At 43.9% G+C, this 24,356-nt stretch overlaps 1 protein-coding gene across 3 annotated transcripts in view; it reads left to right on the forward strand.

Annotated features, from left to right (window-relative positions):
• arhgap32b (Rho GTPase activating protein 32b) overlaps positions 1-24,356 on the forward strand; it is a 131,806-nt gene that overhangs the window by 36,285 nt on the left and 71,165 nt on the right. For 2 of the 3 annotated variants that reach the window (XM_056440562.1, XM_056440583.1), the window contains exon 2: positions 12,897-13,170. In XM_056440562.1, coding sequence (XP_056296537.1) covers positions 13,076-13,170 — 95 coding nt within the window. In that variant the 5' untranslated portion in view covers positions 12,897-13,075. The remainder of the gene's footprint in view (positions 1-12,896; positions 13,171-24,356) is intronic. The other variant, XM_056440572.1, reaches the window with a different exon arrangement.

Raw genomic sequence — 24,356 nt, forward strand, 5'->3', positions numbered from 1 at the left:
ATTCTTAAATTTAAAGTAGGCCATGATATTATTCCAGGTGTTTAATGTATTTCGTACAATAAAGTTATTTTGAACCTCTAGCTTTGCTCTTTTGTAGTTTACGAAGGGACAGTTCTTTAAAGTGAGTAATCCACAATTTGTCGACTCCATGTCGATCCATGCATTTGTAGCCTCTGGGTTCACCCACTCATGTATGTAACGCATTTGTGCTGCCCAGGAGTAGAACTTTATGTTAGGGACTCCGAGTCCTCCCTGCTGCTTGCTTTTCTGTAGTTTACTTATTTTCATCCTAACCTTTTTGCCTTGCCAGATGAATTGTGTGAACATTTTATCCAAGTCAATGAAGAAGCTGTTGGGTATTGAGTTTGGCAGCATCTGTAGGGGGTACAGTAACCTGGGCAGTATATTCATTTTGAGCATTCTTATCCTGCCCAGCCAGGAAACTGGAAGCGTTACCCACCTATTCAAGTCTTCCCTGATGCGTGTTGTGATTGGCTTTAGATTGAGTTGAACACGTTTTTTAAGAGAGGGGCCAATTCTAATTCCAAGGTATGTTATCTCCCTCAGTGACCAGTGGAAAGGGAATCCACTGGGTGGCGTAGAGCCTGCCAGGGCGCCAATCGGCATGGCCTCGGTTTTAGATAGGTTCACTTTAAAACCTGATATGTGCCCAAACTGTTGTAAACATTCAAGTAGACAGGGGATGGTTTTGTCTATCTCAACCAGGTATAGCAGAACATCATCCGCATAAAGAGAAATCTTTTGTTTTGTACCATTGACATTAAAGCCTCTTATCGTTGGTGTGGTTCTGATGAGCTCAGCTAAGGGCTCAATAGCCAATGCAAACAAGAGAGGGCTCAGTGGGCATCCCTGACGGGTGCCACGCTCTAATGGGAACGGATCTGAGCAATAGGAGTTAGTAATAACGGACGCTTTCGGGGAAAAGTACAGCAGTTTCACCCAGTCGATGAATTCTGTACCTATTTTAAATTTGTCCATAGCATTGAAAAGAAAGGGCCAACCCTGTCAAAAGCTTTTAATGAGTCCAGAGACACCACAAGGCCTTGTACATCATTGTCTCTGGCGAACTGTATTATGTTCAGAAGCCTCCTGATATTATTGGAGGAATTCCTCCCTTTGATGAAGCCTGTTTGGTCAGGATTTATTAATATTAATATTAATGGTTCAAGCCTCAGACTCAGTACCTTGGCTAAAATCTTTGCGTCTACATTAATGAGCGATATGGGCCTGTAAGATGCTGGGTCTTCGGGGTCCTTGTTTTTTTTCAGAATCAGGCTAATGTTGGCTAGCGACATTGTTTCAGGCAAGTGGTGAGTTGTGTTGAAGCTGTAATTATAGGTGTTGACTAGATGGGGGGTGAGCTTGTTTTTAAAGGCTTTAAACCACTCTGCTGGGAACCCATCTGGGCCTGGTACTTTTGCACTGTTCATCAAAGCCATTGCTTCTAATATCTCTTTTTCCTGAATGGGTTTCCCCAAAGATTGTTGCTGTTCTTTTGTTAGTGTAGGTAATTTAATTTTAGAAAATAATTTGTCAAGTTCCACTTTAGTGCTGTTATCGTCAGTTTTGTATAATGATTTGTAAAATGATACAAAGACAAATACAGAGTTGATATTTTTCTTATCAAAGTGTCTTTTCCCTCCTGGATCTCTGATTCCTGCTATGGTGTTATAATTTTCCTTCTGGTTGAGCAGGCGGGCCAAGTATTTACTAGCTTTGTTTCCATATTCATACAGTCGCTGCTTTTGATAGAATAAGGATCGAGATGCTTTCTCATTCAGTATAGAATTTAGTGCCGCTCTGGTGCTGTGCACTTTAATGAGGTTTGTTTTGTTTGGACTAGACTTATGGGCAAGCTCTGCTTTTTGTAAGTCTGTTTCCAGTTCATTCTGCTTCTGGAGGAGAGTTTTTTTCTGGTGTGACATATGAGATAGTAAATCCTCTAATATAGGCTTTTGCAGATTCCCAGAAAAATTCAGGGTTTGTTTCACAATTGTCGTTTATGTCAAAAAAATAAATAGAACTGCCTCCATCTTTTTTTTAAATTCCTTGTCCGTGAGAAGATATGACGGGAAACGCCATCTCTGTGTGCCAGACATAGCTTCACTCATTGTCATTTCTAGGTATACTGGGGCATGGTCACTCATATGTATAGATCCTATACTACATGCTTTTACTTGTCCAATAATCTGTGGTGGGGCAAAAAAGTAATCTATGTGTGAGTAGGAGTTATGTGGATTAGAGTAGAATGTGAAGTCTCTCACTGATGGGTTCAGGTTCCGCCATACGTCCGTCAAATTTCTATCACCTAGCATTTTACCGAGTAAAGCACCTGCACTTGTTCTTCTATTTGTGTCTGTTGGGGACCTGTCTAATTTGTTATCAAGACAACAATTAAAGTCGCCACCTAAAACTGTGAAGGGAGATCTGTGCTCCTCTATTTCTGCTCCTATTGTAGTCCAAAATGATGGAGTTGGCGAGTTTGGTGCGTAAATATTAATTAAAGTGACCGGTGTGCCATTTATTGTGCCGTGGACCAGGATGTATCTGCCCTCCGAGTCGCTTTTACATGTACCCAGTACAAATGGGGTGGCCTTGTGTATTAAAATAGCGACTCCTCTGCTATTGGAGGAAAATGATGAGTCGTAAACCTGGCCGACCCAGTCTCGTTTAAGTTTGATGTGCTCCTTATCCACTAGGTGGGTTTCTTGTCAGAAAGCTATTTGTATTTTGTCTTTCTTTAGAAAGCTTAATATTTTCTTCCGCTTAATTGGATGGTGAATCCCCTTTACATTGAATGTACAAAGTTTGATGCTATTTATCCCTGACATACCCTTCTTCTTTCTTTGTCACAGAGAGGCCCTGTTCTTTTACAGGCCTCCTGAAGGCGCTCTGGAAATGTGTTATCTGACCTTTGCTGACTTAGTTCAAATAGATATTTACTTCAGGTGGTGTGGAACAAAACATAACATTTAAGAACACTGAATGACAAAAAACAACAACGTAAAAACATAAACTGTCACTTAAACTTATTGAAAGGGCACATGTGAGACCTCCTGCTCACGACCATTTCCCCCTCATTTCCTAACATCTAAACAAACTCTAGTAGGATAAAACAGAGCTTCCCAGACGAGAACAAAATAAAGATAAACATTTTTCAGGTATAGCCACTCTTATTATAATCCGCAACCGTACCAGTCTTAATCAAGCTTGGTCAATCAGTGTAGTAACACTGTTATTAATAATATAACTGAACCTTTCTTAGAACAAAGTAATAAACTGTACATAAGCAGACCAGCTTGTTCGTGAGTTCCAACATGGAGAGAACAGAAGAAGAGCGAACAAGTGTGCATACTTAACAACCGCGGACACCCTGCACCTGAAGAGTTTGTGTCCGTTAACTTTCTTTGTGGGTTACGTCAGCAGCATGACCACCGGGAGTATAAACTGTTCACTTATTTCCAGATTACCTTGCATTTCTCCATTATATTTGGGCTTTTTTCTTCTCCTCCACGAACCTCTGTGCTTCATCCGCGGATCTGAAGTGTCGGACTCCGCCGTCATCTGTAACGCGCAGCACGGCGGGATACAGCATCTGGTAGCGGATGCCGAGATCTCGGAGCGATGTCTTTGCCTCCAGGAATTCACGTCGTTTTTTCCCCACCGCTGGTGAGAAGTCAATAAAGAAATGTATGCGGTTCCCGGAGAAAGTGACCTCAGCCGCGCTGCGCTTCATGATCAGCTGTTTGTCGGCGAAGTTGTGGAGACGGATGTCGACGGTCCTCGGCCTCGTCGAGTTGTTCTGCAGGTGTGCGGGGCCGCGGTGGCACCTGTCCAGCTTGAGTCGGTCGTTCTTCACCGTGAGCTTCAAAACTTTTGGCAGCCAAGATTCGAAAAAGTCCCTTGCGTTCTGCCCCTCTGTGTGTTCGGGCAGATTGATGACCTTTATGTTGTTGCGTCTGGACCGGTTCTCCTGGTCCTCCAGCCGGGTCATAGCCTCAGTTAGCCGTGTCTCGGTGCGCTCAAGTTTAGCTCGGAGCTGTGACACGGAGTCCTCCGTGTCGCATATTCTTTGTTCTGCTTCGTCCACCCTTTTCTCCACTGCCGTAACACTTGCACACACCGAGTTGACGGATTTAGCTATTTGTTCGAGTTTCATATCCAGGCTGGAGCTGAGTTTCGTAAATACTGCGTCACTTATCTTCTCCACCAGGTCGTCAATCTGCGCGCCTTCCGCCATGTTGTCGGGGTCGCTGGTCTCTTTTTCGGACTGAGTTTTTCGAAGTCTGGACCGTCCAGTTCGTTTTTTTTTCAGTTGTTTTCCCCCAAATATCATGCAGTGACATTACTTCTTCGTTCGACCTGTTCTATTAATGTTAATCTATACCTGAAATGTTAAATAAAGTGTTCAGTCCGGGAGCTCCTGTCCGGCGCTCCTACCTCTTTCGCATCATGTGACCCTCCTCCGTAAGTCGCCATTTTAACAGCATGACCATGGCGTGCGCAAGAAGACCCGACCCTAACTCGTTAAAATCCCTCCTCCAAGACCCGTTGGAGAGAAGAACTTTGGCGGAGAGGATACATGTAAAACAGCTGGAACCAGACCAACCGGACCTCACAATAAGACGACTGTGGCTGAAAGGGAAGCAGCACTCACAAAGCTTCTGCAGAGACCGGGAAGGTTTGCCTCGATGGATGCTGTCGTGCTAATGCAGTGTTTTGTTTTCTGTGCTTGCTTTGTAAATCAACGGGGACTGATCCTGCATGGACAGATACGGGAGTAAGGGACATGTAGCACTTGTCGGAAGAATTAAGAAAACACAAGAACACCAGGACACATGGATAACTCAGTCAAGCAGCCATATTGGGCAAAGTGAACGTCGCTACCAGCTGGACGACGGACACAGGATTGCGGTGAGAAAACACAACGAAGAGGTGTAAAAACAAGCACATTTAATCCAAAATAATTGAGTGTGTGAAGTCAAAGATGGTACAAAATGCGCGGTTGGACTGCATGCTTTGGGTTATAAGGAATTCTATTCTGGAGGAAGTCCGAAATGCAGATTTTATTGTCATTCAAGCAGACAACACGACTGATATTTCTACTCACTGCCAGCTGGTGCTCACGCTTCATCGAAGGTACAAGAGCACGCACCATCGTCCCGAACGGACAAAAGAACAAACTTATCGCCCGAGCTTACGACGGGGCTGCTGAAATGAGGGGAGCACCGCCGGAGTGCAGCGTAAGATATTGGATGTCTACGACAATGCACACTACGTCCATCATTACATTTATTTATTTATTGACTGAATTGTATCAGTAAAAGTTCCTTATTATGTAAAAGTGTTGAAATAAATGTTAAATATTTAACTGCAAAGTAGTAATGCTTATTTGATATCTTTTTTGCATTGAATCACTGGAATGTTACTGAAATTAATTGGATCTCCCCACCAGAAAAAAATCCACCAGCCGCCACTGCTTATTTTTTAATTTTGTTTTTTTAGATGGTTTATTTAATAAGGGACAGTGCACATTGATAAAAACATTGCAGTAAATGTGCCAGAGTTAGCCAAGAGGCTATTTTTCATCTGTAGTCCCAATGTTGCTGATGTTAAGAACAAACCTAAAAACATAAGATTCCAAATACAATCTACAGATAAAGCAAATAAAATAAGGGAGAACAATGTTAAAATGGACAGAATAAAAACATAGTCAGAGATACAACGTAAAAGCATACAGACTAAATGTGATATATAACTGCAAACAGGTGAACGACAAGAGAAGACACGCAGGTGGAGTAAACGGCCGACCAGCAAGTCAAGACATACAGAGACCGGACAACAGACAGATAGACAACAACTGACAGACAAAATGAAAGTCCAACCTGGACAGATGGAGGAGGTAGGAGCCGTTACAGTCTAGTGCTGACAGAGCTGGGTGGTAATGTACCATTTCTTTGTTTCCGCTTTAAAAGAGTTGAATGATTGTAGCTCTCTGATAGATACTGGAATGTAGTTCCAGTCAACTGCTGCTTGTACTGAGAATGCAGCATGACTGAAAGCACTCCTGCGCCCCCCTCCCACCTCCCCTCTTTCTCTCTCCTCTCGCGTCATTCTCTAGGGATTCACAGTGAACAGCCATTCACCGCCACAGAAAAATGGTCCGTATGGACTTCTTGTCTCCTCCCCTTGTTTCTGCCGTTTTCTCTCTCTCGCTGTGTTCCTGTTGTCTATTTTCGGCGGGGCGATGATGCTGGATTTCATTGAGAGGTTCTTATGAGGTGGGTCGTATTCTAGCAATAATACCCAGCAGGGCGTTCTCTGCAGGGATTATGGGTACTCTTATGACTCAGTGGGTAGGAGCACTTTTGATAACCCCAAACAGGGGGCGACGACTCCGGTTGCAAAAGGAGAGCGATTGTTTAGAAGTCTGAGAAAATGACTACTTCTCTCTCGAATAATTCCCTGTGTGTAAACATGAGTTCATGGTCTCAATCTCTATTCTTCTTCAATACAGCATGATGTTCATTTAGTACGTTATGGTGCATTTAGAGTCAAATGGACCATAAAATGTATGCTTAAGGGTGTAGCCATCACTCCTTCGCTGTCCAAATATAGTCACTTCCGCTCACTGATTGCTAAAAACCATCATGGCGACAAGCCCAATACAATCACATATATTCAATTCAGTTTATTTGTAGAGCCCAATTTCACAAATTACAAATTTGTCTCGGAGTGCTTTACAATCTGTACACATAGACATCCCTGCCCCAAAACCTCGCATCGGACCACGAAAAACTCCCAAATAACCCTTCAGGGGGGAAAAAAAGGAAAGAAACCTTCAGGAGAGCAACAGAGGAGGATCCCTCTCCAGGATGGACGGGTGCAATAGATGTAATGTGTACAGAAGGACAGATTTAGAGTTAAAATACATTCAATGAATATGACAGTGTATGAATAGTTCATAGTAGGCATATTCCACGATGGAGACCTCCACGATCCATCAGGCAGATGGCGGTGGGGAGGAGGAGTGGGCGGAGTCTCAACAGTGGGCGGAGTCTCAACAGGATAGTGGCGTAGTCAGTAGCAGGAATTCCACAACCCAGACCTCGATGATCCATCAGGCAGATAGGATCTATGCCGTCTCATAGGGTCCTGTTGACCCCATGAGACGTGAAGTCACAAGGACTCTGGGGAGAAAGCAGAGTTAGTAACGTGTGATTGAGAGATGAAAATTCATCCCTAAGGAGAGAAAAGAGGAGATAGGTACTCAGTGCATCCTAAAACGTCCCCCGGCAGTTATAAGCCTATAGCAGCATATCAAGGGGCTGGACCAGGCGAACCTGATTCAGCCCTAACTATAAGCTCTGTCAAAGAGGAAAGTCTTAAGTCTACTCTTAAACGAGGTGACTGTGTCTGCCTCCCGGTCTGAAATTGGAAGCTGGTTCCATAAAAGAGGAGCTTGATAACTAAAGGCTCTGGCTCCCATTCTACTTTTTAAGACTCTAGGAACTACAAGTAGTCCCGCATTTAGTGAGCGCAGCTCTCTAGTGGGGCAATATGGTACTACAAGCTCCTTAAGATATGATGGTGCATCACCAATCAAGGCTTTGTACGTTAAGAGAAGAATTTTAAAAGTGATTCTTGATTTTACTGGGAGCCAGTGCAGAGCAGCTAGTGCAGGAGTGATGTGATCTCTTTTCTTAGTTTTAGTGAGAACACGAGCTTCAGCATTCTGGATCAACTGGAGGGACCTAAGAGACTTATTAGAGCAGCCTGATAATAAGGAGTTGCAGTAATCCAGTCTCGAAGTAACGAACATGAACCAATTTTCTGCATCTTTTGAGACAAGATGTGCCTGATTTTTGAAATATTACGTAGATGAAAGAATGCAGTCCTTGAGATTTGCTTTACGTGGGAGTTAAAGGACAAGTCCCGATCAAAGATAACGCCAATATTCTTTACAGTGGTGTTGGATGCTAGGGCAATGCCGTCTACAGAAACCACATCACCAGATAATTGATCTCTGAGGTGCTGAGGGCCGAGTAAAATTACTTCGGTTTTGTCTGAGTTTAACATCAAGAAGTTGCAGGTCATCCATGTTGTTATGTCTTTAAGACATGCTTGAATTTTACTTAGTTGGTTGGTTTCCTCTGGTTTTATCGATAGATATAGTTGAGTATCATCTGCATAGTAATGAAAGTTTATGGAGTGTTTCCTGATAATATTGCCCAAAGGCAGCATGTATAAGGTAAATAAAATTGGACCAAGCACAGAACCTTGTGGAACTCCGTGATTAACGTTGGTGGTTATCGAGGCTTCATCGTTTACAAATACAAACTGAGATCGATCTGATGAATAGGATTTAAACCAACTTAGTGCCGTGCCTGAAATGCCAATCGACTGCTCCAGTCTCTGTAACAGGATGTCATGGTCAATGGTGTCGAATGCAGCACTAAGGTCTAACAAGACCAGGACAGAGAGGAGTCCTTTATCTGCTGCCATTAAGGAAGTCATTTGTAATTTTCACCAGTGCTGTCTCGGTGCTGTGGTGTTTTCTAAATCCTGACTGAAACTCCTCAAATAAACAATTATGATGTAGAAAGTCACACAACTGATTTGCGACCACTTTCTCAAGGATCTTGGAGAGGAAGGGGAGGTTAGAGATCGGTCTGTAGTTAGCCAACACCTCTGGATCCAGAGTGGGCTTCTTCAGGAAAGGTTTAATAACAGCCACTTTGAAGGAGTGTGGTACGTGGCCTGTTAGCAGAGACACATTGATAATATCTAATAGAGAGCTGCCAATTAAAGGCAAAACGTCTTTAAGCAGCCTCGTCGGGATGGGGTCCAAGAGACAGGTAGACGTGTTAGAAGTAGAAACCGTTGAAGATAATTGATCATGGTTGATGGGAGAAAAGCCATCCAAATATACACCAGGGTATACAGCGGTTTCCAAGGCCATTCCACTTGAGGACAGATTGACACTGGTTGAGGGCAAGAGATTATTAATCTTGTCCCTAATAGTTAAAATCTTTTCATTAAAGAAGTTCATAAAGTCATTACCACTGAGGTTTATAGGAATGCTCGGCTCCACAGAGCTGTGACTCTGTCAGCCTGGCTACAGTGCTGAAGAGAAACCTGGGGTTGTTCTTATTTTTCTCTATTACTGATGAGTAATAGGCTGCTCTGGCATTACGGAGGGCCTTCTTATAAGTTTTAAGACTATCTCGCCAAACTAAGCGGGATTCTTCCAGATGAGTTGAACACCATATGCTTTCAAGCTTTCGTGACGTTTGCTTCAGTTTGCGGGTTTGAGGGTTATACCAGGGAGCAAACCTCCTCTGCCTCACTGTCTTCTTCTTCAGAGGGGCTATCGAGTCCAGTGTCATTCTCAGTGAGCCTGTGGCACTATCAACAAGATGATCAATCTGGGACGGACTAAAGTTAGACCAGGAGTCCTCTGTTATATTGAGACGTGGTATCGAATCAAATGCAGAAGCAGTGGCGGTTCGTCCATAGGGGGCGCTAGGGCGCCGCCCCTCTTAAAATTTGTAGATGAAAAAAAAGAAAAGAAAAAAATAAATAACATCCTGTCAAAAAACATTATATGCCAAATCATTTAAATAGTAAATATACCGTGTTGACGCGCTAAATGTGTGTGGGAGACCGTCAGCCTGTCAACAACCACTTAAATTAATGTGAAAAAATATAATATATCGCCATTATCACGGAGAGAAGCCCCTCCCCTTTTTCGAGGCGATCTAATGTGTGTGTACGGCATCGATAAAACATTTCAGTCGTTTCGGCAAGGACCGGCTTCTCATTGGCGGATGAAACGTGAATCTTGGGTCGCAAAAATGTGCGCTCGTTGGCCAATGACATCGTTTTATTATTTCACGTGATTGGACTATTCGGCAGATCAGAGACGTATCGTTCCCTCAGCCCAGAGAGCTCCACGGAGCTACGGGAGCAGGTTGCTAAAGGAGCTGTCAGCTGGAGGCTCAGTGAGTAATGCGCTGTTTAATTTCCCCTGACTGTTGTTCCAAAGGGACTGAAACTCTCTGGACTGAGGGATCTAAAGAGCTGCAGACAAGTGTCAAGCACGAATCTTGCCGCAGTTATCTAGCTAAGAGCATGGAGCTAACTCGCTAACAGCCTGAAGCTAACCCTGTTTGCAGAGCAGCAGAAGGAGACCGAACTGGCATCGAAACACAACGAAGAAGTTCTGAAAAACAGACACATTCCCTCAAGAATAATGGAAACAGGCTGGTTACAGACATGATTGACTTTAACCCGAGAGTAAAGTGACCACTTTAAAGAGAGGAGGCTACTTTTCTTTACAGTAGTGGGTCTGCTCTGTCACCCAATGTAACATGTGCTGCATCTCTTTCTGACTCTATTCTGCTCTGAACCTCTTTTATTTTGCAAACCTCTGAAACCCAACCCAATGTTCCTTAAAGCTGCTCTGAACCTCCCATGCCCAAAGTTACAGTGTGTTGATAGTTGTTATTGGACAGTGTTGAGCACGGTGTGTTCTTGAAATAAAGCTTTGTTTTTTACAATATTCTACTCAAAACCTCTTTTCTTCTCATTGTTGAGAAATTCACCAGCCGCCACTGTGCAGAAGGAATCGCTTCTTTAAATTTAGCTACAGCACTGTCAGTTAGACATCTGGTGTAGAAACTTTTGACTAACGGTGTACACTCCGGTAGTATAAATTCAAAAGTTATGAGGTTGTGGTCTGACAGAAGAGGATTCTGTGGGAAGACGTTCAAATGCTCAATGTCAACGCCATAAGTAAGAACAAGATCAAGCGTGTGGCCAAAGCTGTGAGTGGGTTTCTGTACTCTCTGGCAGAAGCCAATCGAGTCCAACAATGAGATGAATGCAGCACTAAGGCAATCATTATCAACATCCACATGGATATTAAAATCTCCTACAATAATAACTATCAGTTTTAAGAACCAAACTTGATAAATTCTGAAAATTCAGATATAAACTCTGAATATGGACCTGGTGGCCGGTACAGAATCACAAATAGAATTGGCTGTAGTGTTTTCCAGGTTGGATGTGAAAGACTAAGAACAAGGCTTTCAAATGAGGTGTAGTGTAATTTAGGTTTAGGATTTATTAATAGGCTCGAGTCAAAGATGGCTGCTACTCCACCTCCTCGACCGGTGCCTCGAGGAATGTGAGTATTAATATGACTTGGAGGAGTCGATTCATTTAGGCAGACATATTCTTCATGGCTCAGCCAGGTTTCAGTTAGACAACATAAATCAATGTGATTATCTGATATTAAATCATTTAGTAACACAACTTTAGATGACAGAGATCGAATATTTAGGAGACCACATTTAATAGTCCTGTTTTGTTGCACTGCTGAAATAATGGTGTTAACTTGTATAAGGTTATTGTGTACGACTCCTCTTCGGCTTTCTTTTGATAGAATTAATTTAAGTTTAAGTGGCCGTGGGACAGTCCCACGGCCACTTAAACTTAAATTAATTACAGTCCATTCATCACGACGATTGCATCCTCTGCTCTGTGGTCCTATAGTAACTTTAAATGTGCAATGTTTAAGTTCTGGCCAGAATATTATTTTCAAAACACTGAAATTGAGCATGCTAACCAGCAGGAACCAGCTAGTTGACTAGAGTGCCCTGGTTTTTGCCGGCTGAATCCGAGCTGCCACAACCACTAAAGGAAGCTCCAGACCCCGAAGCCGCCGCACTGCCCCCTCCCGGCAAAGCTGTCCACCCGTCACGAAGCGGGTAGGCCGTACATTTATTAAATTTATTTCTTAAACTATGGTTTAATCCGACGTCTGTGCCGTCTCGTCTTCTCGTAGTCATGGGGGTAAAAACAGTTGATGACAATAATTCTAGATGAACCAAATCAACACAGAACAAAAGAGCATTCAGACCCCTGAGGTGTTACCCACAAAGCGATACAGGAGATCATTCCTTCCAGTGACCATCAAACTCTTTAACTCACCCCACAGTCTCCCCATTCACAGTCTGGACATTAGTGGACTGGACGGCCCAGAGGTCATACTGGACTTGATTACCAGACTTCTAATTGCATTGCAATGTCAAGCCGTCCAATTTACGGCAGCCTGTATGCATACTTGTATAGTTCTGATACTTGTTGTGTTCGTACTTGTGATTGACGTTTGTTTTTGCGCTTTTCTTTCCACCGTGCGGTTAGTTAGTAGGACCGCTGTTCCCCCTGGGGATAAATACAGTGTCTTTCCAGCAATGGGACAAAGTCCACCGTCTCACTGCCAGTATGACTTTAATTTGCATTTCCAAAGTTGCTTGTATTTGCAGTAATTTTACAATAAGCTTGCTATTGGATAAATTTTTTGGATGTGTGATTTGTGTTGGATTTATGAATCTCCATTAGACAGTTTACATCCTTGAAACCAGCATTGGGCTCATCTTCTTGGTGTGAAAGCTGAACCAGAGGGTAACCCCTGTTTCTGAGTGAAGCCGATGCTTTAAAACCTGCATTCTCTCGACTGACCTTCAGGGGGCAACTACTCTGGTTGTAAAGAAGTCTATGAAACAATGACTTTACTTCTTTCTTGATTTATTCTCATGAGTTTCTGGTCTCAATCTCTAGTTTAAAGTCTTCTTCAATCAAGCATGATGATCATTTTGTAAAAATATGAAAGTTCCATTGATATTCTGGGTTGAAATGGAGACCGGAGGATTACAGGGCGGCCAATGTTGATGTCTGATTGTTAATTCACACAGCGCTGTGCATGCCAGAATCTCCAGCATGACTTATTTGATCAATAGACTACACACACAATTAAGGATTTGTTTTGTGTTCTTTCTCCCTGTCCTCTTATCCCTCTCACACCACAGTCCTTCCTCCCTTCTCACTATTCCGCACTTTTCCCTTACCCGTCATCCTCCCTCTCTCTACATGTGATTTTAAAAAATCTCATTCTTATTTCTCCCTCCTGATCTACCTCTTTACTTCTTCCCCCGCCCTCCCTCTCTCTGCTCCTCTGGCAGGCTGCTCATTGCAGTGAGTCAGTATCATGGAGGCAGGCAGCGGGGCTGCCGCAGCGGTGGGGAGTGCAGTGCTAGGACTGCTGGGAGCCACAGCCACGTCCGGCAATGACATCTTGGACAGGTAAGAGCGAGGGACGAGGCCGACGCGCCCTCGAGGGGACAGACGAGCCCGCCTCCGTCAGAGTGAGGCGAGGAGGAAGAGTGTGTGTCTGTGGAGAGGAGGACCACACCTCAGGTTGTAGTTTTGGTGAGCATGCTAGTTTGTTTATAGTCAGAGCAGGGGGGGTATGGAGTGTGTGTGTGTGTCTGTGTGTGTGTGTGTGAAGAGACACACACACATACACACACACACACGCGTGTGTGTCTCTTCTATTATGCCCTTTGTGCATGTGTGTGTCTTCCGCTGTGTCATTACTTTTGCTGTATGGGAAGCAAACGCAAATTTTTTGACAGTTGGAGAATCTGGTTTGGCTTCCTCCATGCCTCAAGGAGAAATGACTCCAGGGCATGTGCATGCAGAGGGGGGGAGGAGAAGGGGAGGGAGGCATTAGAGACTTGCCTTAGCACCGTAGCGCAGCCCTGAGTTTGCACAGTCACCACCCCACCCTCTATTTAAACCCCCCACATCAGCCCATAGCAACTGGGGCGGCGGCCATCACTATCTGTTGCCGCCGGAAACCCCTCATTCAGATTTCCCGTAACTGAACGGCTCCAAAAATCACTGCCTCCACCGGGGGGCCAAATGGATCAACTTTCAGCCAGTTACGTCATCAGTACAGCTGTACACCCACATGCCCCGTGCACTGTCATCACACACACACACACACACACTTGCACACACTTTCTCAAGCATTCACACACTGATGGAATCGCCTCCCGGGGATGTTTTCGGACAAATATTACCATCACACGTGCAGACGATAAATGCACACACACTACAAAACAACGTTAATCTTTGCCGGAGGGGAGGGGGGGCTTCTCTACACTTCAGCCTTCTCATTGGCTATCAGGTGCTGTTGGGGGGGCTCGGTCATCAAATCAATCACAGTTGTTACGCTCGCTGCCAAACTAATCTCCCAACACGTCCCGGGGATCTCCTTTGAAACATTGGAAATTCAGGCAGTGACTCATTTAATCATGTCTCTACAATTTCTGTTAGTCACCGCTCGCAATCCCCCCCCCCCCCCCCCCCCCAACATATACATCTACTCTTCAATCTGTTCCCATGCTCCTGGACCAGGTAGCCAATAGCTTCCGTGTCCTGCGTTATTACCATAGCAGCATGATGTGTTTTCTTCCCACCGCTGGATTAGTAGCATGTATGTGCGTCGCTGGCTACACGTGTGTGTGTGTGTGTGTGTGTGTGCATCTGTCCGTTTGTTTTTTTGCAAATGTGTGCTGATGTATCTTTTTTGGAGGTTGATGGGGAGGGGGGATTACAGTTGAGGCTGCTCAGCCCCTCCACTTGTACACCCCCCCCCCCCTCCAATCCTGAACTGGGTCTAATTCCTGCACTGGGGTTACCATGGCAGCAGCAGTTTAGCATACATTAGACAGCGGTCCAATGTTACTACTCACTGAGTGAAAAGACGAGAAAGGAGGACAGAAAAGAGAGAGGAGGGAGAGAGATAAAGAGAAGAGGAAAGAGATGTTCCTCTTCTGCTAAATTAATTTGAGATGATGTCACGTACAATATATGTGAGGGCGTGTGCACAAGTGCTCAGTCTGTTGACCATTGCAGCGGATTATTTCTTTCATCAGTCGCCAGGGAGGGCTGTTGGTCAGGGCTAGTGTATTATTAAAGTTGTCTGATAAGTCCTGGTAGAAAGGATCTGCAGCCAGGGGGGTGGGGGGGGGGGGTGTATTTGGGGAAACCAGGAGCCCTTGGAGGTGATGCAGGGAAAGAGAAGGAAAATGCTGTAAAACTGTAGACTATTTGAGATTCCCTGAGTCAGTCAGACAACAGAGCAGTACGAGCTGGAAGGGATGTGTAGCATTCCATGTCCTTGTGCAGGCAGTCGATTTAGAGGTGCTAAATTTCATATTCAGAACATTGATTTAGCATCAAACAGCTATTATCTCTGTAAAGACATAGTGGATGGCTGTGAGTGAAGCTCTCATGTTGAGAGCCGTTCAGAGGCAATAAAAATGCTCCCAATCTCATATATATACATACATAGTATGTGTTGTTTTTATTCAATAAATTGGCATTCAGCTAAATAAGTTGCACTTTTTATTTTACTTTAGATAAGATTCATAGGATGAGTGAATAATGTCTCTTTTAATCTTTTTACATAGGCCTTCTCATCAAACCTTCATGACGCTCTACCATTTTCTTAGTTATTCCTGCTCGGCATGTGCAAACGGTTGTCTAATGTCATCTGTGACTCTTTGTCAAGTCTCAGAAAATAAGCCTGATGAAGTAATCATGACATTGTATGGAAAGATGCTGGTAACCAGACAAGAGTAGCCCTCTTCAAAAATGCTATAGGTGTAAAATCCTGTTGGCATGTTTTCCTTACATACATATTACCCAGCTTCTTTATATACTGCATTTGTTTTCAGCAGAGCAATTGGGTTGGTCTTCCAGGTTTTAACCCAGAAACCACGGAAACGTCCAGGTTTATCTGCACATTTCTCACAACAGCAGAGGAATATTTATAGAGACATGAGGGAATATTTTAGTTTAGCATGGCTGGTGCAGTGCTGATTTTAAATGGAACACCACAGGAATCCACAGATCACATTGCTTGGGAAATGTAAGATGATACAGGTTCATTAAGCTCCTGGTGTAAATATCTGCATGGCAGAACCCAATGGAAGGAGGAACAGATAGCCCATTGACGTATTGTCCGTGCTGCCATATGCAGGACAGATGAAGTGCCTCAGTGGGAATGGAGCTAAACTGTTGGCCGACTGGAGAGACTCCCAGCCGGTGGACGAGATCCAGAACATGCATACGGTGGGATGGTCTGCGCTGCCTGCTAATCGCTTCCCTCCGTATGTATTGCTGCGTGGTGCTTCCTAAGGCTTCTCCTTCGCACACAGCGGAAATAAAATCTGTGCAGGGTCCGCATTAGCTCTAAGTCTCGATTATTTACTCAGGACAAGCTGCAATGAATGAGCTCAGCTCTGTAATGAGTCGTATCTGATTTACTCAGACTCTCTCAGCCCGTTCACCGGGGTGTGATTTTCAGATTTTCTCAACCCCTGCGGTTTGAATTGTGATCAGTTTGATATGATTCAAGAAAGGATCGTCCTAAACATAGTCTCTTCTGCATTGTTAAAATCAGATAATGTGATACGGAGGCTTGATGTCCCAAAAAGATTTACTAATTCAGTTTAGATTGATTACTTGTCTTGTAAAGGCACACTCGCTAATGTTGCGCCCCACATAGCGGACACCAACCGTACTGAGCTGACATTCAATTCAATTCAGTTTATTTGTATAGCCCAATTTCACAAATTACAAATTTGTCTCGGAGTGCTTTACAATCTGTAAACTCCCAAATAACCCTTCAGGGGAAAAAGGAAGAAACCTGCAGGATGGACAGATGCAATAGATGTAATGTGACCAGAAGGACAGATTTAGAGTTAAAATACATTCAATGAATATGACAGAGTGTATGAATAGTTCATAGTAGGCATATTCCACGATGGAGACCTCCACGATCCATCAGGCAGATGGCGGTGGGGAGGAGGGCGGAGTCTCAACAGTGTCTCAACAGGACAGTGCAGGAATTCCACGACCAGACGATCCATCAGGCAGATAGGATTTATGCCGTCTCATAGGTCCGTGACCCCATGAGACGTGAAGTCAAAAGGACGGGAGAAAGCAGAGTTAGTAACGTGTGATTGAGAGATGAACATTCATCCTTAAGGAGAGAAAAGAGGAGATAGGTACTCAGTGCATCCTAAACGCTCCCCGCAGCTATAAGCCTATAGCAGCATATCAAGGGGCTGGACCAGGGCAAACCTGATTCAGAGGAAGGTCTTAAGTCTAGGTGACTGTGTCTGCCTCCGGACTGAAATTGGAAGCTGGTTCCATAAAAGAGGAGCTAAAGCCATTCTACTTTTTAAGACTCTAGGAACTACAAGTAGTCCCGCATTTAGTAGCGTAGCTCTCTAGTGGGCAATATGGTACTACAAGCTCCTTAAGATATGATGGAGCATCACCAATCAAGGCTTTGTAGGTTATTTTAGTGAGAACACAAGCTGCAGCATTCTGGATCAACTGGACCTAAGAGATTTATTAGAGCAGCCTGATAATAATCCAGTCTCAAGTAACGAACGCCGAAACCCAATTTTCTGCATCTTTTGAGACAAGATGTGCCTGATTTTGAAATATTACGTAGATGAAAGAATGCAGTCCTTGAGATTTGCTTTACGTGGAGTTAGATTCTTTACAGTGGTGTTGGATGCAGAATCCACATCACCAGATAATTGATCTCTGAGGTGCATTAAAATTACTTCGTTTTGTCTGGGTTTAACATCAGTCATCCATGTTTTTATGTCTTTAAGACATGCTTGAATTTTACAGAGTTGGTTGCTCTGGTTTTATCGATAGATATAGTTGAGTATCATCTGCATAACAATGAAAGTTTATGGAGTGTTTCCTGATAATATTGCCCAAAGGAAGCATGTATAAGGTAAATAAAATTGGTCCAAGCACGGAACCTTGTGGAACTCCGTGATTAACGTTGGTGGTTATCGAGGCCATCGCTTTAAAATACAAACTGAGATCGATCTGATAAGACTGCTCCAGTCACTGTAACAGGATGTCATGGTCAATGGTGTCGAATGCAGCACTAAGGTCTAACAAGACCAGGACAGAGAGGAGTCCTTTATCTGCTGCCATTAAGAGGTCATTTGTAATTTTCACCAGTGCCGTCTCGGTGCTGTGGTGTTTTCTAAATCCTGATTGAAATTTCTCAAATAAACTATTATGATGTCAACTGATTTGCGACCACTTTCTCAAGGATCTTGGAGAGGAAGGGAGGTTAGAGATCGGTCTGTAGTTAGCCAACACCTCTGGATCCAGAGTGGGCTTCTTCAGGAGAGGTTTAATAACAGCCACCTTGAAGGAGTGTGGTCGTGGCCTGTTAGCAGAGACACATTGATAATATCTAATAGAGAGCCGCATTAAAAAGGCAACACTTTAAGCAGCCTCGTCGGGATGGGGTCCAAGAGACAGGTAGGTAGAAACCGTTGAAGATAATTGGTCACGGTTGATGGGAGAAAAGCCTCCAAATATACACCAGGGCATGCCATTCCACTTGAGGACAGATTGGCACTGGTTATGGGCAAGAGAATATTAATCTTGTCCCTAATAGTTAAAATCTTTTCATTAAAGAAGTTCATAAAGTCATTACCACTAAGGTTTATAGGAATGCTCGGCTCACAGAGCTGTGACTCTCTGTCAGCCTGGCTACAGTGCTGAAGAGAAACCTGGGTTGTGGGGTTTTATTTTTCTATTACTGATGAGTAATAGGCTGCTCGGCCTTCTTATATGTTTTAAGACTATCTCGCCAAACTGATTAGTTGAACGCCATATGCGTTAAAGCTTTCGTGTTGCTTTAGTTTGCGGGTCTGAGGGTTATACCAGGAGCAAACCTCCTCTTCCTCACTGTCTTCTTCTTCAGAGGGCTATCGAGTCCAGTGTCATTCTCAAGGAGCCTGTGGCACTGTCAACAAGATGATCAATCTGGGACGGACTAAAGTTAGACCAGGAGTCCTCTGTTATATTGAATCAAATACAGAAGGAATCGCTTTAAATTTAGCTACAGCACTGTCAGTTAGACATCTGGTGTAGAAACTTTTGACTAACGGAGTACACCGTAGTATAAATTCAAAAGTTATGAGGTTGTGGTCTGACAGAAGAGGATTCTAATGCTCAATGTCAACGCCATAAGTAAGAACAAGATCAAGCTGTGAGTGGGTTTCTCTGACAGAAGCCAATCGAGTCCAACAAGGAGATGAATGCAGCACTAAGGCAATCATTATCAACATCCACATGGATATTAAAATCTCCAACAATAATAACTTTATCGGTTTTAAGAACCAAACTTGATATAAATTCTGAGAATTCAGATATAAACTCTGAATATGGACCTGGTGGCGGTACAGAATCACAAATCGAATTGGCTGTAGTGTTTTCCAGGTTGGATGTGAAAGACTAAGAACAAGGCTTTCAAATGAGGTGTAGTGTAATTTAGGTTGAGGATTAATTAATAGGCTCGATTCAAAGATGATTCAGGCAGACATATTCTTCATGGCTCAGCCAGGTTTCAGTTAGGCAACATAAATCAATGTGATTATCTGATATTAAATCATTTAGTAACACAGCTTTAGATGACAGAGATCGAATATTTAGGAGACCACATTTAATAGACCTATTTTGTTGCACTGCTGAAATAATGGTGTTAACTTGTATAAGGTTATTGTCTCTTCTGCTTACTTTTGATTTATTTAATTGAAGTGGGACAGACACAGTCTCTACTCTAAAGTCATGGGTGGGTAACTGCTCGAATGGAAGAGCAGAGAAGGGTGTTAACTCTGCTCCCAGTTCCTGATCTGAACCCTGGGTTGTCATAGATTAAGTCCGGTGATCAACTTGGTCATATTCGCAGAAATGAGACGCTCGCGTCCAACACGGGATGAATGCCGCTCTCCTCATCAGATCAGGTTTTCCCAGAAAGTCTTCCAGTTGTCTCATTATTCGCTGGGCACCACCTCGACAGCCAGCGGTTGAAAGACGACATTCGGCTATACATTCGTCTGTCTGCAAATTTGGGAGAGGGCCAGAGAAAATTACGGTGTCCGACAACGTCTTGGCATAAGCACACGATTCCACATTAATTTTAGTGATTTCCGACCGACGGCTCGGGCGGCGTCATTACCACCGTATTACAATCTGACTGTATCTCCGCTATCCTTAGCCAGCAGCTTCAAACAAGACTCCACGTCGCCGCTCTGGCCCAGGAGGACGCACCTCCTGACTATAGAGCTCCCGATAACCAGGGTGTGTTCTCAGCGGGTGTGTCGCTGAGCAGGAAAACTGGTTTGAAACGTGAAGTGGTTGGTGCACGCGGGCTTCTGTGTAGACTTACTACTCCTGCGAACAGTTACCCACGATCGGCTGATCGGGCACCACCGGAGAACAGCTAACAGCTGACTGTAGCTCCGCGCCGCGCCGACGGGAGAGGGCTAAGCATAGCTGTCTGAGCTCGATAGCGCGGAGCCGTGCATCTAACCCACTTAGACCTGCCTCCAACCTAGCAAATAAACTACACTTGTTGCATGTATCGTTATCATTAAGGGAGGCAGGGGGATAACTATACATGAGACACACTGAGCAAGAGAGAAGAAGAAGTCATGCTCGCTGTTGAGCTGGCAACCAGAGCTTACCGGAAGAGTGAGATGATGCGTTCAGGAGCAGCTGGGAAAATCAGTTCACTTGCCTCACACACTGTTGTGTTGTTCTTCAGCAGGCTGCAGTGTGTGTGTGTAAGCTGTGTGTCATGCAGGTTGTGGTGGCAGACTGGCAGTTGAATTAAATAAGGTATTTTTATGAAGACGAAACCCCAAAAAGGCGCCATCTTTCTGAGCACCGCTTCCTGTTACGCCATCGGAACCGACCGCTGGTGATGGCGCTGTGCTCGACAATACATCATATCATCTGAGTTTTGGGGAAATTGTAGCCTCTGTATTTCTGACGAGATCTTTAAATTCAGGATTCCTAAATATCCTAGATTGCCATGATAATAATGTTATGCATACGTTGGGCTTGGCGAGGTGTTTTGCCACTCCCCGAATTTCGTATCCAGACACAGACTGAATATAATAAGTGGACGTAGGCAACGTGAAGTCACCAACTGGTTTGGGGGGTTGCCATTTCGAAGCCTCGATTTTGCCGATTTTGGCGTGGCCATAATGTATTACGGCCGTTGCCATGTTGCAACTATTGACCGGAATTCAATCGCAGTATATCCTGCTTTCTGTTCTATTGGACTCTAAATAGACCATCCTTTACTAAATGAAAATCACGCTATATTGAGGAAGACTTGAAAAATAGAGATTGAGACCATAAACTCATGTTTTTACAATGTTTACTGAGGGAATAAATCAAGAGAGAAGTCATTTTCTCATCGACCTCTTTTCAATCACTGTTCTTTTTTTCTTTTTTTAAACGATTCGGTCAGTAGAGAGAATGCAAGTTTTAAAACACTTCGTTTTCACTCCGCTGAGGTTGCTGATAGCTCTGGAGAGAGGTTTCACTGTGGCCACTTAGGTTGTCATCTCTCTGGTGTGGAGACCCTTCAGACATTGTGGTCCGCGTATCTCTGCTGCGCTCCTACTTATTCGCTTATTCTGGTCAACATTGTGGAACATCTTCTTAGCAAAGTGCTTCATGTCGGTGAGCAGGTGGATTTTATTATGTGGATTGGTACAGCTTAATCCTCCATAGAAGTTAACCATCAATGTTTTCTTTTCTAGCGGGTTTTAGCAGCTTATGTGTGGCCTGTTCCATATTGGCTGAAGTGAGGCTCCTGTGACCCTGTCTCTAAGCAACCGGTTTTCTTAATGTAGACGTCATATTAGTGGTATGTGGGTATTACCGTAAATTCCAGACTATAGAGCGCACCTATATATAGGCCGCACCTGCTAATTTTTAAAAGAAAAACAAAATTGTACATAAATAAGCCACAGGTGGCCCCGTTGAAACATGAGATATTAACGCGACAAGATGTTACAGGAAAGATTTTTTCAAACTTTTAATTAAATAAATGCCGGTAACATCCACAACTACATACATACCGCAAATGCTTTTATTCAGAACAATGCTTTTAACAGTACTAAAGTTGTTTTCTTCAGTATCAGAATTGAACAGCACACATTTTCTCAGCAAAAATATAGGAACCTACCAGCAAAAGTCATTGATCACTCTCGCCATCGTCCTCCTGTGCATAAAACCATTGAGGTCCTCTTCTTCAGTGTCGGAATTAAACAGCCTCAGAATTGCTTCGTTGCACTTCGGCTCTCTTTCGTTTGCGCTCTCAATGTCACTTTCCTCCCGAGGCAAATCCGCCCTTGAGCTTGCGCTGTCCTCCTCATCACGCAGTAGTCCAGCCTTTCGGAACCCGTTGGTGATGGTGGATCCTTTGACGCTGCTCCACGCTGTTAGGATCCACCGGCAGACTGGAGAAAAAGTTGCTCTTTGCATACGGACAGTTTTTGTAAAGGATTTCTCGCCGCTCGTCATCCAAGCCTACCACTGAACTCGGAGTGCCACCTTAAATAAAAGGTTCACACTAATGTCGAGGGGCTGCAAATACTTTGTTGTCCCCCCAGAAACCACAGCTGGAATTGGGTTTGTCGTCTTGATGGCTGCTTTCACAGTATCTGTTCACTGGGCCCTCATGTTGTCCAAAACGAGCAATGTGAAAAAATCCCCCCGGTCGCTTCGCGTAGCATTCATTCAGCCATTCCTTCATTATGCTTTCTATCATCCACCCTTTCTTGTTGACTTTCACGGTGATTCCTTTCGGGAATTTTTCTTTTGGCATTGTCATCCGCTTAAAAATCACCATTGCTGGAACCTTTAGCTGCTGTGCAGCTCAGAACACGAGTGAAATGCGTTCTCTCTCCCAGTTGTTTTCAGCGTGACGGATGATCCACCTTTTTTGTGAACAGTCATAGTGAGAGGTAGGTCAAACGTCAAAGGTACTTTATCTATATTTATGATGTTGTCTGGTTCATTGGAATTTTCAGCTATCTTTCTTTGATTGAATTCTCTAAAGTTTGTAATTTTTCCTTGAAGTCGGGAGGGAGTTGCTGACACACAGTCGTCCTTGCTCTCATTGACGGGCCTTTCCGTTGCATAAATCTGAAACACCAAGATGGTTCACCTCTAAAATCTTAAATATTCTTTTCGGTGGCGATTGTTTTAGCTTTCAGTCGCTGCACGGTGGAAGCACCTCGGCCGTCTGCTCTGTGTGCTCACCCAGTCTTCAAGAACGTTTTGAAGTTTGGGCCATCTGCTTTTCTTGCTTTTGTTGTCTTTTTGCAATGAGTCAGTTCTCCGTGCTGTCGTCTCCAGCGTCTCACCAACGATTCATTGATGCCGAGCATACGTGCAGCAGCTCTATTTTCTTCTTTGACCGCCAGACGGATCGCTTTTAACTTGAAAGCCGCATCATGTGCATTTCTTTGTTTTTTCCATGATGAGGGCGCATGCACGAAGCACAAAACGGGTGATCTGAAGAATTAAGTTTGAGTTAGTTTGCCGAAACAGTTTCATTGGTCCACTTTGACCTGTCCGGTAATTTCACTGGTCAGATTAGCCGCATCGTTGTAAAAGCCGCAGTCTCAAAACATGTGGAAAAAAAGGAGCGGTTTATATGCCGGAATTTACGTTATATCACGAAATGAACCAATCAGATTTCCCGTTTCATCATGTCTATTTCTCAAAAATATAATCATGAATGTTTTAAGTTTCTGTCGCTGCATAAACTAATGCTAACTTTCCCAGACTGCCCCTTAATCCTTGAGGTTTCAGTTCAGTATCAGATTGTATTTGATGAGATAAGAACAATGGTGTCATGTGCTTTAAATTGTTAATTTCTGACACTGTACAACTGCAGAGCCAGCTGTCGATCACAGACGGGCGTGAGGCGATTGATGAACTTGCTCATGTAAAGAACAGATGACCAGCAGGAATGCAGCCAACTCCTTAATTCTAAGTCGAATAATTTGGCATTTCCCACCACAATAAGAAATAAGGTCAACTCTTTATCCAAACTGGCAGCATTTGTTGCCTGGGTTTAGTTGGTTTTATTCTTTTCATGCATCCAAAATGGATTTGTGCTGTTTATTAGGTTTCAACTGTCAACATGACTACCAAATGTCAATTATCTTATTCGCTTTCAGCTGCCATTCTGGACTCATTTGTTGTCTCAACATTCTGTCACACATCTTACAAGTGCAATATAAAACCTGGCTAGGGATTGAAAGGATTTAGGAAGCTCAGTTGCCAACCAGTAAAAAGTATGTCTAGATGAGACTGGCAAGGGAGTTTGCCCGTCCAGTCTACATGTGCTTCGTGAACTCTGAGACGGCTACGGATCGTTTCCCCTTGGGTCACCTGTGGAGGGCACTGCAGAAGTATGGAGTCGCCCGTTGTCACGAGCCATCCGATCCCCAATGAAGTGAGAGTTGTGTTCATCGCATTAGCACAAAGTCGAGGGTTGCGCTCCAACAGGGTTGATCCGTGTCACCGACTCTGTTTGTGGTCTTACTGGATAATAT

This window comes from Pseudoliparis swirei, chromosome 3 (genome assembly GCF_029220125.1).
Source record: "Pseudoliparis swirei isolate HS2019 ecotype Mariana Trench chromosome 3, NWPU_hadal_v1, whole genome shotgun sequence".
Lineage (NCBI taxonomy): Eukaryota > Metazoa > Chordata > Actinopteri > Perciformes > Liparidae > Pseudoliparis > Pseudoliparis swirei.